Raw genomic sequence first — 21,161 nt, 5'->3', positions numbered from 1 at the left:
TCAGAGTCTTTTCCGGACAAAGCTTAACGTCAGGCTAGTTAGCAAAGCAAAACTAAAGGGTACAGATTCATTTTCACAGAACAAGCAATTAAGGGTGAACTTGGGCCTGGAAAAGAATCAAGTGAGAACCCGTTAAGCTGGTGAGACCGTCTTACACGGAGCACTTCAGGAGTCAGAGTAACTCCTATGTGTTTGTGAGCTACTGGCCTACTAGAAGTAAAATAACGGGGAGGAGTACTTGACCAAATATGCATCACATCATTCCCAAAGAGAAAAATAAGTAAACATGTGAGTGAGGTGCATGTGCTAGTGCGTGTGCGTGTGTGTGTCTGTCTGTCTGTCTCTTTTTCTCCATCCTCCTGGCACAACGGCTTTCCTAGAAGGGTACCAACACAGCTTTCATGAAAAGATCTCTCCTTTTTTCTGAGATGATACTCATTGTACTGTTTGGGTTTTCAAATGACCTTAATAGTTTTATTTTTTAGTGAAATAATGGTCATGTGGAAGATTGTTTTTGTTGTTTTGGCTGTTTTATTTGTCTCAGAATGTTCCCGACTTGACAAAAAAGTTATCGATCTTGTATCCGTACTCTTTCCATTAAAAACAAATTATGCTGGTCTATGAAATGCAAGTCTGGAGAACATTGCACCAAACTAAGAATTTATTGATATAAATTGTGGCAAGTCACTATAACCCTTTTGTGAAATGTATAGTTTTACATTTAGAAGTCAAAACAACAGTTGTCACTTTATGCTCAACAATAAAGACATATAAACTTATAAACAGGACTTAAATAATCCCTAAGGCCATGAACTTAAGGTCCATTGTCTCTGCTTAGACTAACCAGTAATAGTATTATTATCACTGTTTTTCAGATGATGAAAATCAGATGGAGTTAAATAATTTTTCCAAGCTCCTATAACTGCTACATAGCAGAGCCAAGATTTCAATAGGAGTCTGACTGGCTCCAAAACGTTTCAGGATTTAAATAGATGTCTGACTGCCTCCAAAAACTTTCTAGCATCTAGGGAAAGACAAAAACTGAATTAAGGAGTTAGAAAATGGAATTTTCAAAATACACAAGACTAAAGGATCCTATTTTTTTCCTAGAGAAAAGAAATGTAAAAAGGAAATTCATAACTTGTTTACAAAGCTTAAGGAATATCATGCATGGAAAATTCAACCAGTTTTTATTTCACCAAAGCAAATATAAATGTAGTAGATCATATAGAGTATAGTAATGCAAGTAGAAGTGCGTTTTGTATTGTGAATATACATTGGTGTATCAGGAGGGACTGCATTGGTCGCAGATTTGACTGCAGTGCCTTTATCAAATAGGGACTTAACCTGTATCATGTAACAGGAAGTGCAGATATGGCGGTTACTGGGCTCGTCTCACTAACTCAGTATTCGGGCCAGCCTCGCTGCCATTCCCTTGGCCTTCCTCTTATGGTTATACAGCTGCTGCTATGGTTCTGCCATTACATCTCCACCCAAGAAAGAAGGAAAAAGGAGTGTGCCAGCTACGAATACCTCATTTTACCAGCTGATCCATCCCCAACTGACTCTGGTTTTGTTCTCGTTAGCCAGTTTTGGGTCAAATGTACTCACTCCTAGTTTCAAGGGAATTTGAGAAAGCAAGGAATACCTTTGCTACGATTGACTTAGACTATGGATCAGCCACCTTGGCCCCAGGACCAAATTCAGGCCACCCCTGTTGTTATAAATAAAGTTTTATTGGAACACAGCCACACCCATTCATTTATGCATTGTCTCTGACTGCTTTCACTCTATTATGGCAAAGATGAGTAGTTGTGATAGGGACCATGTTGCCTTTAAAGTCTAAAAATATTTGCTATTTGTCCTTTTACCAAAAATATTTGCTCCCCCTGCCTTAGACCAATCTTGATCCACTGCCTGGTGTTGACCACATGGACACTGGGGCTAACTGGGCTTCCGTTAAGCTAGAAAGAAGGAAGAAAAGGAATGCTGGAAAAGAACCAACAGCATATGTCAGGTTACCTTGTCCAACTAATTATATACAAGACCAAAAAACTGTATTTTCTGTTTTAAGTCACAGGGTCACTTTGGACATGCAATTTTTCTGCTACTTCATTTCTTCATGAGTCAACTAAGAAAATTTAGAAAGGTAGAAATTTCACAAATACTGTATACAGAATCAAATAATTGTTGTGATCTATCATTAATTCAGGAAGATAACCCCTAATTTACTGACTTTTATACAGCACTGTCTAAAATATTGTCAGACTGAGTCTTAGACACACATTTTACTGATTGACACTTCCCTTTGAACTGTTTATTTTAGGTTCTTGCATACACTGAAGGACTTCATGGAAAATGGATGTTCAGCGAGATACGAGCTGTGTTTTCAAGACGTTATCTTCTACAAAACACTGCTTTGGAAGTATTTATGGCAAACCGAAGTAAGGCCCCTTAAATATTTGGAGAGGAAATGTACTCATATTTGCATGTTATTTATTTACATGGTGTGATACAGTCTTCATTTTTCCCTGCTGTATTTCTCTCTTTGATATGCCCTCACTAAAACAAAAATAAAAATAAAAATTAATTTGCTTGAAAATGTTAATCCTAGATTTCTCATGGATAAAGTTACACAGAAAGCTGATTTTCCATGAAGATTCATTACCTTTACAAATGAATCATGATAGGCACTTGAAAATGATTTCCAAAATGGATGGTTAGTACTCCTGTGGTTTTCTAAATCATGTTTTTTCTTCTTACCACAGCCTCGGTTATGTTTAATTTCCCTGATCAAGCAACGGTAAAAAAAGTTGTCTATAGCTTGCCTCGGGTTGGAGTAGGGACCAGCTATGGTTTACCACAAGCCAGGTAATTATATCATATTACACATTATCTATGGTTTGTTAACATATTTTAATCTCAATATGACAGAAATATAAATAAGGTTATACCGTTATAATTATTTTGAGAACCAAGGAATTTTCTTTCTCTGCAAGCCATTTGTAGGGAAAGAGGTTATGGAAACAGCTGTTTTAAAAATGACAGAATAGTTTGTGTATAGTTTTCTTTAACACATATATAAATGAGGAAGTAAAAAAGTTGATTGCATATCATAGCTAGCACATAATTAAGACATTTTTGCTTAAGATCTTACAAAAAACATGCCAAAAGCTTCATGATATTTGTGATTAATTGTTCTTTAGTCACATATAAGTTGTTTTTGTAAATGCCATGTATATATGCTTCTTCATGAAAATGATAAAACCCTTCGAATTTATTGAGATTAGTAGTCGTGAATGATGATGTGGTTTTAACCATTTCCTAAATCTTTCATCCTATTATTTTAAAAATATCATTTGAAATCTTATTGTATTGAAAGATACTGCTCTAATAGATAACAGATTCAGTAATATGTGTATCACTAAATTTAGTTGGTCAGTTTTTGGCTCCAAGTAACTGAATCACCTGTCTAAAAGTGGCTTAAACAAAAGGGTGTTTTGCTGTTTGAGTCTTATTTTATAAAAGGTCTGGAGTTAAGGAATTGCCAGTACTGGCTCAGAGGTTCAGTGATGTCAGGACCCTCAGTTGACCTCAGGTTCACAAAATCACTACTAGTGCTCCAGACACCACAGTTTCACCAACTGCATTAGGTGGGAAAAAGACACAAAGTATTTCTCATCAAGCTTCTGTGTTTTAGGAAAGAATATATTTGTCAGCTGCCTCCCGCAGTCTTTTATCTCAGGTCCCTTCAGCCTGAATGGGGTCACCTTCCTGTCCTTAAAACAATCACTGCCAAAGCGGAGTGAATTGACTGGCTTAGACCTATCATCCTCTGGGTAAGACTCAGGGTAAACTATACCTCTGAACTCCTTGCCACCTCCTACTTGAACAAAATAGGTTTCCTGGTGGCAAGAAAGAAAGAAACCAGCTTTGGATAGACAAACAACAGTAACTTCTGCATGGTCCACTGTGTCCGTGGGAATTACTGCAGAGCCCTGCATGGAGAGAAAGAAAAACTAATCTTTGTCCATCTTCCCTTAAATAGGCTACCGACATTTAAAAGACAGGGGCTGCGTCTTATTTATCTTTTCATCTACATCACCTAGCACAGTGCCTAATTGCCGAGGTGCTTTTTAGGTGCTACTCAGCTGGAGTTACCTTGCATCTCAGTGCATCAGCTCTTGTATTAAGCTTACAGTGTAAGACCAGTTCACTGACATGTATGTACATGCTCAGGCTGTTTCCTAGTAGAATGACAAGATTAAATTAAGACATTAGTGGATAATGAAGAAGTACTTCTGTAGAATACAGGTCAAAGGAAAAATGTATTTAATCTATCAAAAAAAAAAAAAAAAAAAGAAAATGAGGTTAGTTTTGCAAGACTTGCTCTTACCGAATCAGAGATGACTCATGTAATCACTGCTTCCTTTCCCAAGTGCTTACAAACTGTTTAATCGTCAGTGCAAGAATTTTTCCAGGAATTGACATTAAGAACTGACAAATAGGTTTCACTTTTTCCTTTTTTAAAAATGATCTTCTGCCTCCTGACATCTTTCTCAATGATCATGATTCTTCAGAGATTACCAATAGGGGTTTCTCAACGATGTGTGTAAGTTCCTTCAGTGCTTTTGGGACTTGTCTGGACCTGGGTGCATTTAAAACAACCAGAAGCTCTTGTACTCTCTCCCTTATCTCTTAAGAGTATTATTTCCCTTTTAACCACCTTTGGTCTCCCTTTGGCTGTTGGAAGATTATCCTTCTTGATAGAAAAACTGGAAACAAAATAGATGTTTAATAGTTTGGGGTTTGCTTGCTCCAAACAGCCATTCTATCTTAAAGCCCCCTGGTCCTTTGTCCCCCACCAAAGGGTCAACTCATTCTTAGTTTCCTAATGATATTCTCAGAAGTCCAGTTTTATGTATTTCCTGTGATATATAGCCTTGGAAGCAGCAGATGGGGGTAGGAGAAACACTGAATCTAGGTTTAGACCTGCCACTTACTGGCTGGGTAAGAGTAACAGAGCCTGGTACTTAGTAGGAACTCAATACATATTAGTGGAAAGAATGAAGAACACTGGGCAAGAGGAATGACACTTCCATCTGCTGTAAAATGGAGACAGTATCTCCGAAAAGAGATGTTTTATGAATGTCTTGAGATCATAAAGTGAAGACATTTTGTAAACTATAAACACATACATACCTAGTATGCAAATATATGCAACACGTACACACAGATATAGATAAGTAGGGAGGTGCAAAGGAGGGTAGGTAAAGAGATCTATGCACCTGCTCCCAGAAACACATGTGTATGTGGTAGGTAAGGTCCTGTTATATTTAGAGAATTGTCAAAGAGAAGGGACAATGTCTGGATCCTACCAGTGGAAACCTTCCAGCACCAAGGGCTTCATTCTCTGCTTTGTTTTCTTGACATTGAGTTTTATCAGTTTAAGCAGAGTTTATCAAACTCTAGGGAACTTACTCTAAGCTAAATCCATAAGATTTATAGACAAAAAAAAATTTACCAAATTCCAGACTGCTGGAATAATTAACTTCACGTACCATTTAAGCCACTTCTTGGGCAAGCCCACCAAAGAGATCACATTACAAATCAGATTGTTGCTTTGTCCTTTTAGAACGAAAGGAATATATCCATTAGGCCAGCCTAGCCTAGTGAATGCCTTTTTAATTAATTAGTATCCATAGCTCTCATTTACTAAGAACATCCCCTGTGCCAGGGACTATACTTTGTTTTGGTTCATAAGCATTATTTCCTTGATTGATTGATTGATTGATTGATTTTTGGCTTACAAACAAATAAAAACTAATTTCTTGAGATTCTGGAGGCTAGGAAGTCTAAGATCAAGATGCCAGCAAATTTGGGGTCTGACTACAACCTGCTTCCTGATTCACAGATAGGCATTTTCTCCCTGTGTCCTCTCATGGCAAAATGGAGCTCCCTGCCCTTAATTCTTAAAAGAACCACATTCCTAAAACAATGTGACTCTTATCCCATTTTACAGAGAAGAAAATTTTGATTTAGATAAGTAACTTATCTTTCCCAAGATCATAGCTCACTCTCAATTTCTATCCTGTGTCATCTGTCACAGTTTCCCACATTGGTCACAAGATCAACACCTTGCCCCTGCACAGTGATGGAAAAGTACTTGCAAAAACATGCCCATATTCTAGATTCCATGTTGATTATCAGTGTTTGGTTAATGTATTTTTTTATTCAGATAGTACGATCAATTAATTTTGGATTTAATCAGATTCTTTGCTTACTAAGGATACACCTGGTTATATCCATAGGGTTGGTGATTTTAAATGGTCACCTTCTGTTATGGTACTTAATAGTTTTTGTTCTCAGAGGGCAATTTTGTCTTCACCTTAACTCCTACTTCTAAAAACAACCTACTGTAGTCCAAATACATACCAACCATCCTCATTCTATTATCTAAAGTTGTTATGGGTTATTTTAGAAAGCCCTGTTGATTTTACTGTTCCCCATTTTTTCTTCTTCGTGTGATTGAATTATTTAATTTTTTATCATCACCTCTCTCTTCAGCCATTTTTTTCTTTTAGGGTGACCAGTAATTCAAGTCATGTAGTATGTACTTACCAAGACCCAATATATAATAAGCACTGCTAAATGCTAAGCATGTAACAGTAAGTAAAACAAGGTTCCTGCTCTCAATGAGTTTTAGTGGGAAAGACGGAGCAGTAAACAGGAAAAAATTATCCTTTCCCTGGACCTGCTTATAATCGGCTTTTCTCAATTCATTTCCCATGGCCACATTTTTCTTCACCATCGCATACTCTAAGAGTGATTTAGTAACTTTCTCCCATGATTTCCATTATTTATACTTAGTAGGATTTGTTTGATTTTTGATCTGGGAGTGTTTTTGATGGTCAGAATTATTTCCAGATCAGCAATTTTCTTCTTAAATTGTTTAGGTTCAAAATGTCAACAAAGGAATTCAAAACTTTATCATATACATTGCTTTAAGCAGACTTATCTGAGCATGCCACAGGTAAAGATTTTAGTCAGAATAGTGAAAATATGATTATAATGGTAATACTGTGCAAATTAGACCAGGCATATGATTATAATAGTAGCACAATGAAAATTGGACTAAGCATAGTTTATTAATTCCTTGATAATTCAGAGACTAGCATGTTGCCATGACAATGTCAGGGTCAGGGCTAAAGTTTATAACATAAAATAGCTGGGAAGATTTTGAATCTTGGTACCAGTATGGATCAAAATCTGGAAGCACTGTGAAAATCATATTACAAATTAATTGAGGAATGTACTGAATTTTAAAATTGTACTTGAACATTTTTTTATTTTATTAGGTTATGTTAATCACCATATATTACATCATTAGTTTTTGATGTAGCATTCCATGAATTGAAGTATGAAACATCTATACCATTTACCATTGCACTGAAGTGAATGAATCATTAGACTCATATGGTTCCTTTGGAGTCAGTACAAGTCAAATATATGTTGCTAGGAAAGTTCTTCAAAAATGTCAATATTTTAAACATTGAGTTACACCTAATTATTCTGAAACTCTTAATTCACATTTGAATTTGAGATAACAAGTTCCTTTCCATCCTTCCTCCCTCCCTCCTTTTCCTCAACTAAACATATTTTAGCTCCTACTATGTACAAGAACAGTACCTACTAAGATTCCATGTGAATAGAAAAATTTGAAATGAAACAGAAGTAGTCTTAAGTTTTCAGTTCCCAAACTGAGTGTCAAAGAACCCTGGGATGCCACAGTGAACTCACAGGTTGCTGCAAGGCAATTCATCCTTTTAGGGAAACAGAGCAACATCTGCCAACACACAGACTATTGTTCAAGTTAGTTCTACGTTTCAACGTTAGATAGCACTGCATTCTTTTCAGTGACGTCTTAGCTTTGTGGAACTAGTTTTGGGCAGTTGCTATGATAAGAAACAAGAGCTGCATGAAACTCAGTATGGAATAGGAGATGTAGATGGCGGGGTCAGATGTGACTTCCGAGGCTTAAGAAGCTCAGCCGTGTCCAGTAGGTGCACACGTCCCTTTAGTAAGTAATCGTGGTTATTTAAGAATGAAGTAAAAATACTGTTTTTCTTTCAATTTAGGAGTATTTTCAGACAGCTACTAAGTTGTTAAGACTTAAGTGTTATTTAGCTCTAACTAAATAAACAGAACTGTTAGGTATTTCTTTTGGCCTAGGGACGACATGAAAAATTCCTGACACACTAAGGGTAGCATGTATTGAAAAAGTTTAGGAACCTTTGTCTTAGGTAATGATCATTCCAGAAACTCAGTAGCTTTATCATACTTTTAAAATACAGCTCACTTCCATTATTTCTTAGATAAACAATGAACGTCAAAAGGTCCTGATTTTATTCCCTTAAGCTATTCCCGTGTCCCTTCTTCTGAATTCATATGTTTTCAAATTCCCAGCTTGTTTTTTTATATCATGAGAGGGATATGTGTGGTGTGGGTAGAGGCTGTACACAGATGCACACTCTGTGGGGGCAGGGGTGGAAGGGTCAGTGGCCGCCATTATTATATGAAGTTTCAGTCAAATGCTTGCAAGATGGTACCTGACTACCTAAACCTACTTAGCTTATTAGCATGGAAAAGATTTGCTCTATTGTTTTAAAGCTACTTTACTTATCTTGAGTGTAGTTTTATCTTTATTGTTCTTGTTGACTTGTAAAATACCCATTTGCAGCCATATTATACAAATAGGTGTTTTCATATTGGTTTATCCTGAGTCACTAAATGTATCTTTTCTATAGTAGAATTTTCGAAGATTGCTAATATCTACAATTAAAACGTATTTTAAATTTCCCTAAGGATAAACCAAAAGTTATTTCAAATGGATTGATATTAAACCAATGTATTAGTTAATACTGATTTTTAAAAGTCAGCAGGGGCACCTGGGTGGCTCAGTCGTTAGGCGTCTGCCTTCGACTCAGGTCATGATCCCAGGGTCCTGGGATCGAGCCCCGCATCAGGCTCCCTGCTCTGCGGGAAGACTGCTTCTCCCTCTCCCACTCCCCCTGCTTGTGTTCCCTCTCTCGCTGTGTCTCTGTCAAATAAATAAATAAATAAAATCTTTAAAAAAAAATAAAAATGAAAGTCAGGAGTTAAAAGAGACTACATTTGTTACCGTTTGCTTAATTGCTAGGAGGATATCACTGGCCACTCCTCGGCAGCTTTATAAATCTTCCAACATGACTCAGCGTTGGCAAAGAAGGGAAATTTCAAACTTCGAATATTTGATGTTCCTTAACACTATAGCGGGTAAGACATCTCATTCTTTAATTTCATAATATGTTTGTGTTCATCAGAATCATCGGTAATATGACTTGATGGAATACATTTTTTCCTTGGAATTCAAATACAATGTTAGAATAAATATTGAAGCACTCACGTTAAATGTTATCAGAAACTCTACAAGCTGGTACTGAGGTTTTAGATGCATTTGTTGTTGAAGAGGCTTTTCCTTGCTCTCCTTTTGCCATTTCCTTTGCTGACAGCTTTGTCTGAAGGTTTATTAGAGTCAACAAACCATTGCCAGAAAGTGTCTGGAAATAATAATGGGAAAATGTAATTTCCCTACTTTGTCATTCTCAGCAATAGCAGCTAGACAGGAGAATAACAACAGGATTCTGCCTAGCACAGATGTCACCTGGATTATGGCATGATTGGGTTACAGGATCTTTTTTTTTTTTCTTAAAATCTTCAAATAAAAATATAAAATCAGATTGGATTTCTAAATGATGAGTAACTGCCATCAGCCTCAGCGGTACCATGCTTGTAAATTAGAAGAAGGCAGTGGCTTTGTTTTTCTGCTAAATCCGGGGCTGTCAGTGGTTAAGCATGTTTATGAGATTTAAGTACCTCTTTCTTTTTTCCTAAATTAAGCTCCAGAAGCCCTTATTCATGTTGAATTACAAAAAGTTTACTTCTATATATATCAGGCTCTACAAAAACTTTTTGGAATCAGATGAATTGAAGTAACTACATAAACACACATGCTTCCTTTTGGTTATTGTACTATTATGAATAAAGGCCCAGAACCGTGAATTTAGAGTCATGTTCTCTGAATCATTGCTTTAAAGGATAACTGTGTAATAGCACTCTTTAAATTGATCATATATGTGTGAATATGGATGCTTTAGGGATTATACATATTAAATATGGATAATACAGATATGTATTCAATAGGCAAAGGAACACAATTTGTGAACAAAAAGGGATAAAAGAGTTGTTGGAAATGGTTTTGCACTTTAATCATTTAAAGCATATTGTAATGTTAATGCCTTTGCTAATAGGATACTAGAGGTCCACCCAAAGGATTATGACATAAATTTTAGTATATATTTTATACGCATGTCTCCATTATATACATATATCTTCACGTATATGAAGAGATACACACTTCAAGATAGACACACTCGTGACATATTTCATACATATATATATCAGTGTACGTGATGTTTATATCTTAAAGAAACCTATTTACTCCCTCAAAGACACAGGAAATGGGTTATACTGTTTAATTAGCACATACTATTTACATGTATAGATAGAGTGGACTTAATGTAAATGTAAAAACTTCATTAGCATATTCAGCTAACAGCACGATGTAGCAGAAAGAAACTTCAGTGCCAGAGAGAAGAAAGATAGAATCTCAGATGTGCCAACTTTGTCCTAGAGCATAGGCGGAATTTCAAGTTTTAACCCTATCTTGGACTTTAATCTTTCAGTAACCATATTTAATATGTTCACATCTGTTGTGTAATAAGTGATATGTTTGGTCTTCTGTCATCTCATTTTATACTATTGTTTTTAAAATGTTTTCTTGTTTTTTTGTATTCTTTGGTTTTTCTTTAGCCTCACACATTTTTGCCCACTTTGTTAGTGATTTAGAATGTAGGCATCTTGTTATTAATGTTCCTAGAGATATGTTTAAATTTTTAAAAACCCTCTAAAATATATTTCTCTTATTTTTGAACTCAAAAATGAATCAGCGTTGAACTCTCAACTTTAACTCAATTTACTCCTCATTCATTGCCTATCTCTGTCAATATGATTTACTACTTAGAATCCATATTCTTATTAAACTCTTATTTTTTGGAGTCCATACATTTTGCATATTATGAAGGATTTCACACCCTATTTAAATTTTCTTCTTGTTAGTGCAGTATATTACTTTCAGCTACATGGATCTTTACCTGATTTTTAGAATAATGTTTGTTCTCTTTCCAGTCTTCTGCAGTATTTTTCCATATACAGTGTGTTAAGCTTTTGAGTTATCCTTGAGAAATCTATCAATGGTCATTGTCTACCATATGTCATAGATGGGCGTATGATTTCTTCCTTGGCTGTGCTAGCTACTTGGAGCTGTTGTATGTAAAACTGGAAGAATAGGGGCTAAACCTCACTCACAACTCAGTTTCCATTCGAGCTGGCATTCATATTAAGCTGTCCTGCTATTCTAAGATGGGATCCTTGCTGTCTTTCTGGTTGGAATATGGTCTAGTTCATTTTTTAAAGGACTCTTCTAGTCTCCATCCTTTCCCACTACATTTTACTGATGTCAGATGTACTTCCCACAGTATGGTACAGTATCACCTATAACCATTGCCCACTACACACCTGTTGCTTTCTGGGAGGTTCTTTCTCTGTCAAACTTGGAAAGATTGCAGTCTGGATAGAGATAACATTGTGATCCCTTCTGAAAGCTACACCTGAGCGATACAGACACGTGTGTGTGTGTGTGTGTGTGTGTGTGTGTGTGTGTGTGTGTGTGTGTGTGTGTTTCTGTTTGAGACAGTCTTTGGGTTTCTAAGCCAGAGCATGCAGGTCATAAGGGATATTTAAGTGCCATTCTACTCTCTTTTGAATCATTGGGGTCTGTTTTACTTGATGACATAAAGAGTATAGAGGCCACTGGCTCTTTTTTAAAAGAATTTATTAGGCTTCTTCTTTACAGTGATTGTAACTAAACATTAAAGCCTGTCTGTTGTAGACAGTGGGATAAAAAGAAGTATAAAATTGGAACTAGGAACGCAGAGCACTTACAACTGGATGGGTAAATGAAATATACATAAATAAGAGAGCATTTTTAAGAGCTGATATTAAGTGCTGAATAAGAGCTGTAAATAATGAATGCTGTGAGAGCTAAGTAGAGTGGAGGAATTTTAAATATGTCTTTGGGGAGGAAAAAAAGAGCAGAGCTTTACAAATTTCTGCCAGTCGGATATGTGATGTGTTCAGTGGACATGAGTATCATATCTTGGCTGGAACAGAGAATAAGAGGAGATAATATTGGAGCCATCAGTAAAAGCCAGATTACAAAGAGCCTGATCTTAGACTCTTAGGAGTCAGTATAATTTTGGAGTAGAAGGGGATGCAATCTGGAGTTTTAGGAAAATTAAACTGGTAACTATGGATGGCCTGAATCAGAAATGAGATAGCCTAAAGTTGGGGAGAACTGTTGATAGGAAAGTTTGACATGTCTCCAGATATGAAGTCAACTTGTTCAGTTCTTTAGTAAATAGTTCTGAGCACACATGCCGGTGCTGACACTGCAGAGAAGACTAAGGTATGGTTTCTTCCTTTGAAGAGATCATGGTGTAGTCAGCAAAACACCCATGCACACCAGCAATTCCAGGAGAAAGCGATCATTGTTAGAATGGGAGAATATACAAAGTCACAGGTCTAGACGGCATTACTTACAACTAAGAGATCAGAAAAAGCTTCTCATAGGTAACACTTAAATTGGAAATTGTAATATGAGAAAGAATTCACTAGAAAGTAAACAGAGGGCATTCCAAGAGAAAAGAAGACGTGGGGTGAAGAGCTAGATTAGAGTAGTGGCAGCAGGTTTGGCAAAAAGAGAATGGGAGTGGGGGAGAGAGAGAGGGAGAGAGAGAAGTGCATGACTCCGTATATCATGTCATTATACAAAAAGTAGAAATTACTGTGATGTGAACACTGTGTGTTCAGTGGTTAACAAGTGTGGCCCCCTGACCGGCAGTGTCAGTATCACCTGGGGGCTTGTTGGAGACGTATATCCTCAGACTCCTCTTCAAACCTTCTGAATCAGGAACCCGGGGAGTGGGGCCCAGCAATCTGCGCTTTGGCAAGCCTTCTAAGTGGTTTTATGCATATGCAGTTTGAGCACCATTGCCCTAGCCGTTTAAGACCTAATTATCAAAATAATGTTTGCATATAAAGACATTTAGAACATACAGAGAGCATGCAGTTACATTCCATTAACAGTCCTAAAAGTTTACGAAAGTGGGAGATGAGGATAAGCCAGTCTTCTAAGCCAAGACTTAAGGGAAGTCTTGTATAGAAGGTGGGCTTTGAATTAGCTCTTCAAGGATTTTATCTACATTAATGATGATCCAGGCAGCATGAACCTTTATACAGAAATAGAAGGACAGTTGAAAATAGTTACAAATGTAAATAACCTGAGGTACCCTCCCTGGATATATTCCTGCTCATTCTACCCTGGCCATCATTCTGAAGTTTTAAGTAGGAGTGCCATCTTGTATTGAGTACCAGCCTTGAAGGTTTAGGTGATGGTTTATAGAGAAGCTTCACTAAAGAGAAACTGAACTCCAAGGTAATGCAGCAAAGGCCTCAGCAGGTCCCACAGGGAGCCAGGAGCTAGGATAACCCTTCAGAGTCATCTTGCCTTGAAGCAAGGGGGCCAGGCCTCATTACCTCCTCCACACTGCTGTCACTGGATGCAGGCTCCTGGGAAGGAGACAGACCTTCCTTGGGCGAGGGGCTTTCTTCTGATGATGGCAACTCCTGGGGAGGAACTTAACTGAGTACCACCCACCACGATACTGCAACATGGCCACCAACCCAGCATCCAGGATACTCGTGGTTCCCAGAGTCACCTGGAAGGCTTGCTCCCACACGGGTCGTTGGGCCCCATCCCCACAAGTTCTGACTCAGTAGGTTGAAGGTGGGGCTCAAGAATTTGCATTTCTAACAAATCCCCAGGTGATGCTGATGCCACTGGTCTAGGGTCTGCACTTTGAGAACCACTGTACTACATCTGTATTCTTTAAAAGACATACCTAAAGATAATCGTATTAATCTTCTGTAGCACTCATGCCTTCTATGGCACTGTCTGGATCACACTTTTTGGCACTTATGGTAATGTGGCCTTAGCATTTTATGTCTGTATTTCATCTGTCTAATGAGATAATGAGATTGCTACAGAAAAAAAATAAAAATAAAAAAGGTTTTGCCAAGTAAATATGCCTCAAATTGAACTGATTGAATACTTAGGCTTTGCAAGTGTTTTATTTGATTGTGTGATCTGTTATGTGAATTTACTGGAATTGCTAGATGAGAGAATCTTTAAATTTCCTGGATTAAAGAGAAGGGTTACAGAATGGGAATCTAGAAAGATGAAACAATCTTTCTTGGCTTCACATTTTTAAAAATACAGGCTAATGTGACTTAGTAAATCTACATTTTCTGTAAAGAAAAAACATTTGGTTCCTGTATTACACTCTCAGACTTACCTCTTTTCTCCAGAATATTATTTTAACATGAAATACAAAGTACATTTATGCCCCATTTCTTGTTCTCCATTTTTTTGAGGTCTGTCATACTCGGCCAATGTTGCTGTTCTCCTTTCTAGATGCTTTTAAAAATGAAACTCTGTATAAAGCATATAGCAGCAGTGTCTTAGTATTAATGCATTGTTAGATTTTTTTAGACCCTCACGTGATATATGTGTATATAAATAATTGCATATAAATAAACACACATTTTATTATATATAGGTGAGTTTTGTTAAAAATACTTTACGTAGTAAAAGAAGTTTATCAAAAATTCAGAAAACATACTGTTTCTAAAAGGCACCTAAAAGCCCACACGTGTTTTCATGGCCTTCAGTTTGTTCTACTTACAAATTTAATAAATACTCAATATAGAAAATTGGAAATATGGGAAAGAGTAATTAAAAAATTAACTCACTCATAAGCCTAGCAGTGTATACATTCCATTTAACAATGTTAGTGGTTTTCCTCCTTTTTCTTTTTCCATGTGTGCTGTCTCATTGGGAACCTGCTACACATACAAGTTCAGATTCTTCTTTTTTTATTTCATTAAATATTCTTGGAAGACATGATTTTTAAAACTGCATGAAAGTCTAGCTCAGGACTCTGGTATAATTTATGTAACTATTTTTGAAACCCATGCTTTTTTTATTTTCAAAGAACTTAAGTTTTGGAAGATTTATGTAGAAGAATTTTTTTCTTTTCCTTCTTTTTTTTTTTACTTGTAGAAGAATTTTAATGATGCTTAGAGTTCAAATAAAAATATGGCTTCAACCTCTAATTCCTGGCATTGACCCGATTTCTGTTCATTGTGTTCTGAAAGATACAACCTATGCCTCATTTTATACCTTATTAGATACTACCATGAACAAGACATTAAAATCTGGCATTCTTGCATTTAAAAAATAGAGTGCTTGCTAACATAGCTTTGTATAAATGATTCCATTAGGTCTAAGAATTTTTTTTTAAGGTATTTGAGTTGTGTTTCATATGATCAGCTAATGAATTCAGCACAACTTCCCCAACCCCAACCTTTTTCTCCTGTTTAGCATTTTCCACTTTTTTACTCTGTGATGTACAAGCCCTCCCTGGTTAATTATGTATATATTTAGCTACTGCATGTGTTGGGCTTATTATTGTCATCTAATTAGATGTAACTTGAACTGCTTGCTTCTAGAAAAATCATTAAAAATTCTTTCCTAATGACCTAGAGATGACAAAATGTCTGTAAAGTGTGAAGAAGCAGACAAGCACAGGAACATCGCTCTTAAAGAGTGTTAATCCAGATGCTGCAATCATCTAATTAAACAATATTTTGCTGTCATTAACATTTTCACCAAGGAATTGCAGTTATAATTTCTTTGTCAGCTGTCTCTAGATCACTTTACCTTCAAAACTAAAGTGCCATATAAAAACATTAAATTGGATGGTTTAATTAAAAAGTTTTTTTTTTAATGAAGAAACATATCCAGTGTTTCTGAGATCTCATTTACTGTGCTTCACTTTTATTGTTCGAGTAGATTAGTGTCATAGGCTTGCAATATTTAATATTCATCTTCTAAGATAAAACCTTATAAGCATAGTTAGTAAAAAAAAAAAAAAAATCACTTACCACTTCTGGAAAAGGAAAGAACCCTATCAATTATAGCACAAGGTTATTTACTAAACTTCAATTATCCTAAAAAAAATACACAAAACATAAAAAACAAAAAACAGAACAGTTGATAAATAGGTACCTCCAAGTAACAGGTATTACTTTGGAAATTCTTCGCTTTGTTTGCTAATTTAGTAAACAGTCACTTTTTTTGTTCGTTTCACAAAGATGTTCAGTAAAATAATTAAGTAATAATGCTAATTCATGAGTGAAAAATCCCGAAGTCCCATTTATTCTTTTTCATCCATGTGATTTTTAAATACATTCTGCATTTTTAATTTAAATTAAAAAAATTATATTGACTATCCATAGAGTAAAGCTTTTATGTGAAAATTTTTTATTTAAATAGCTTTGACTATATGTAAGCACACTGATTTATAAAATTTCTTTTAGAATTTAAATGGTGCTATCAGCTTTAGTAATTTAAAAACTGCTAAATTTTTGTTAGAATTTATTTTGAAGGAACCTTCCATAGATTACTGAAAGTGAATTACAGAAAATGTAGGACAGAGCAATTGTCATAAGCTCTAACTGTGGTCATCAATCAATTTTGTGTGTGTGTTTTAAAGATGAAGGTTTCTTTCTCTGCATGTTTTCCAGAAATACCTATATTAGAAAGTCATTCCTATTAAAAAGCTGGTGTCTTCAAATATGGTCTCTATTTTTATGCTGTTTGTATTTACATGATACATTTAAGTACTAAGTCAATATAAACGGGCTTTGTATTTATTTTATTTTGACAGTTTTTTCCTTAGTATGTATGGAATAAAACCTTATCAGAAAATTTAAAAACAATTATGGTATCTAATTTTATTTATATAAGTAATATATGTTACAGAAATAACAGCAACATTATTCTATAAAAAAGCACTTATTTACTTGAAGACCTATTTTTCATTGAAACCTACAGATTTTTTAAGTAGAATGGTAACCCAGAAAATGACAGGACCCTAAAAACGCTTTGGGTCCAGTTTGAATCCCAGAAATAGCTCTGCCTAGCCAATCTTCACTTTCCGTATATACACATATATAGGAAAATACTGAGAGTCGTCAAGTGTCTTAGACTGACATATACGTGAGCTATCAGTAATACATTTCAAATTTTAGAATTTTACACTTCGTACTCTACAGTGAGTCTACTTTAGCAGAACGTTCTCATGCACGAGACGTTAATAAAGTTTCCGAATTTGTGTTTATTCTTACCAGTCTGATTCTTCACAGTCGACTTATAAACATAAAACAGGCGCATTCATTGGCTGAGCCATCTAGCCGCAGACATTTTCTTCTAGCTTAACATGCATGTTCACAGTGTCATTCTCCCTCATCTGTACTGCTCTGCCCTTACATAGTCCTCATCTGCCAGAGACTGTCCTGCAATTTTCCTTTTTCACTTGACTATTTGTTTACCTAAAATTTGGTTCATCTTATCCCACTTTCATCACCTCTCTATTCTTTCCTTCAACAAACATTTATTGGCAGACAGTATGTTTGAGATTAAAAATGAAGCAAAACCCTAGATTCTACATTCACGTGTTTACAGAGTGATGGAGAAGCAGACAAGTAAACAACGATGTGTATTAGCGGCAACCCGCGTCCTCTGAGTGCTGGCATGGGAGAACAAAGGGGAACCTAACCTGCCTCTCACCTCATTCTAGGGACTGCAAAGTGGAAGCAACATCCTGCTTTCTATCCCTTACCTCCATCAATTTACACATTTAAAATAATGTATCATTTTGTTGTAAAATGTGGAGATTCATATCATTAACAGATAAAATAGTCACCTGGTCAGATGTTTATGAAATGAATGTATTAATTTGATCTGATGCTTGTAATAACAGATTTTGTTCTCCCTTGGATCAGGGTTGGGTTTTTTTTCTATTTCACAACCACATATACCAATTGCTACAAAAAGTAGATATCATTTCATGACAATTCTTCAATGCCAAATGAGATAATGTATGCATATCTATATCACTGTTATGCTCTGTGGGATGTGTGCACTAAAGCATTCTAGATGAAATCCGTATCACTAAATACTGGGGAAATCACTCTTTTATGTGAATTCAAATGGAAATTTAGAAGGTTACCCATGATCAGATTATAACATATTTTTGCAAAAAAAAAAAAAAAAAAAATCTTGCCCAACAAGATTTGTCCAACAGGATAATGATTCTCCTAATTTCATCTTCTCATATGTTATTTCAGTACCAGTTTATGAGGGTGAGCCAGTGCTGTACATTCCCTAAACTTTTTACCTTCCCACTGTGCTTCAATAGCCCACCTGAGCCTCTTAAGTCATTCTATCAGAAAATAAACAGCAAACCTATCCTAAGGTGCAGCAGCTCTCCACCAAAGAGAAACAACATAACACAAAAAGAAAATGCATGAACCTAAAGGAGTGAAAAAGATGTGGAAGACATCTGCCTTTGAACTTTTTCCTGCTGGCTTCAGAGGACTTCTGTTAACTTGTACATTCTCAAGTTATTCTTGTTTTGGTAATTCTTGATATAAGCTCAATATAGTATTCTGTACGCTGGCAATATAATTTCTAGATATATAATCACTGTAGTAGAATACCATCACGTAACCTGCAAGTGTACAGATCGGCAGGATCCTTCATCCATGACCACTTTTGGGGGTTGGCAGGATCCCTCATCAATGATCACTTTCAGGATCTTCACCAATGAAGCTCTGCTTTTCAGGTGCCAGTAATATCTTCATCAGAACCAGCAGAAAAGCGATGGAGAATGGAGGCACCCATGTGGCAGGTTAGGTCAGGACTGGATGTGGGACATACCATTTCTGCTCAGGTTCTTTCGATTAGAACTGAATACCATGCCCATAGCTGCTTGTAAGGAAGGTTGAGAAATGTGGTCTAGCCTAAGAAGAGAAATGAATTATGATAAACGGCTCTCAGTCTCTACCACAAGCTTATATTCTAGAAAGTAATTCTAGTTACTCATGTCTTAATTATTATTGAGTGAATTCACTTGAAATGCATTGTCATTAGAGTGCTTTTGATTAAACAAAGACATAGTTCAACTAATGAGTTACTCTTTTCTGAAATCCAGTAGTTTCCTTATGTAAGAACAAGAACAATTTCATAAGCAATTAGTGCATATACAGATTTTCATTTCTCTTTTTCTTTACTAGGACGGACATATAATGACCTGAACCAATATCCCGTGTTTCCATGGGTATTAACAAACTATGAATCAGAAGAATTGGATTTGACTCTTCCAGGAAATTTCAGAGATCTATCAAAGGTAACTTTCAAATATATAAAAGTCAGTTTTCTTCATAAAACTTTATTCTAAAAGCATTTCTACCAGATATATCTCCAATATATCCAATATATATCCAATTAATGTTTGTAAGAAAGTAAACCTGGGTCTTCTCATTTTGTGGTTAACATCTAAATCTCATCAATTCTTAGCATAGGTTTTTTTTTTTAATTTTTTTTATTTTTTATTGTTATGTTAATCACCATATATTACATCATTAGTTTTTGGTGCAGTGTTCCATGATTCATTGTTTGTTCATAACACCCAGTGCTCCATGCAGAACGTGCCCTCCTCAATACCCATCACCAGGCTAACCCATCCCCCTACCCCCCTCCCCTCTAGAACCCTCAGTTTGTTTTTCAGAGTCCATCATCTCTCATGGTTCGTCTCCCCCTCTGACATACTCCCCTTTTCTTCCTCTCCTGTTATCTTCTTCTTTTTCTTTTTTCTTAAAATATGTTGCGTTATTTGTTTCAGAAGTACAGAACTGTGATTCAACAGTCTTGCACAATTCACAGCGCTCACCGTAGCACATACCCTCCCCAATGTCTATCACCCAGCCACCCCATCCCTCCCACCCCCAACCACTCCAGTAACACTCAGTTTGTTTCCTGAGATTAAGAATTCCTCATATCAGTGAGGTCATGTGATACATGTCTTTCTCTGATTGACTTATTTCACTCAGCATAACACCCTCCAGTTCCATCCACGTCGTTGCAGATGGCAAGATCTCATTCCTTTTGATGGCTGCATAATATTCCATTGTGTATCTATACCACCTCTTCTTTATCCATTCATCTGTCGATGGGCATCTTGGCTCTTTCCACAGTTTGGCTATGGTGGACATTGCTGCTATAAACATTGGGGTACACGTACCCCTCATCAATTCTTAGCATAGGTTTTAAGCTACAAGAAGATAAATTAGTTCTAGCATAGGCAAAATGCAATACATATTTGAGAAAGAGCAAATGTAAGGGGAGGTTGCTCATATATCTTTGGTTTTAAAGGTCAAGGTAAAAAACCTGAAATTAGAACAAAGTATGGTTGCAAATTATTTCTGTGATATATTTCTTAGGTGATAAGACATGTAATCTTGACCATAATGCACATACACACACACACACACACACACACACACACGCACACACACTATATAGGGGAACATCCTAGTGAAAAGAAAGTAGGACACAATAATTCATCACAGATCTGTTAAGATACAAGAGAGATTTGGCCCAAAAACTGGCAAGAAAAAAAAATACATAATGGGGGATAAGAATAAAAAGCAAATTTGTGTTTAGTTCACCTCATTTATCCAGAGGAAACTTAAGGGGGATGCTCAATTATTTGAAGTGCAGTGAAGGACTAGGAGCTAAGCCCCCAAAAAGCTTCTCTGTAGCCTAAGCCGCTGTCAGAGCCAGACCGTTCAGTTTAATATGTATACTTTCGCCATTTTAAGCCTCAGCCCCCATTCACTCTGAATTTTGTTCTCTTTTCTGTCATACTTGGTGACCTGCTTTAGCGTTCCACAGCAGGTTACGAGGCATATGTATGTGTGTATGTTTGGTTTGGGGCAGGGGGAGGGCTGAGGAGCTCATGAACCAGGGTAGCCTA

At 36.3% G+C, this 21,161-nt stretch overlaps 1 protein-coding gene across 14 annotated transcripts in view; it reads left to right on the top strand.

The window, feature by feature from the left end:
- Positions 1-21,161, top strand: part of NBEA (neurobeachin) — a 680,715-nt gene that overhangs the window by 557,898 nt on the left and 101,656 nt on the right. For all 14 annotated transcript variants that reach the window (XM_027588285.2, XM_027588293.2, XM_027588287.2 and 11 more), the window contains 4 exons: positions 2,327-2,444; positions 2,769-2,871; positions 9,200-9,315; positions 19,420-19,532. In XM_027588285.2, coding sequence (XP_027444086.1) covers positions 2,327-2,444; positions 2,769-2,871; positions 9,200-9,315; positions 19,420-19,532 — 450 coding nt within the window. The remainder of the gene's footprint in view (positions 1-2,326; positions 2,445-2,768; positions 2,872-9,199; positions 9,316-19,419; positions 19,533-21,161) is intronic.

Source organism: Zalophus californianus, chromosome 3, assembly GCF_009762305.2.
Source record: "Zalophus californianus isolate mZalCal1 chromosome 3, mZalCal1.pri.v2, whole genome shotgun sequence".
NCBI classification, from domain to species: Eukaryota; Metazoa; Chordata; class Mammalia; order Carnivora; family Otariidae; genus Zalophus; species Zalophus californianus.
This window is presented reverse-complemented; position numbering and strand designations above follow the sequence as displayed.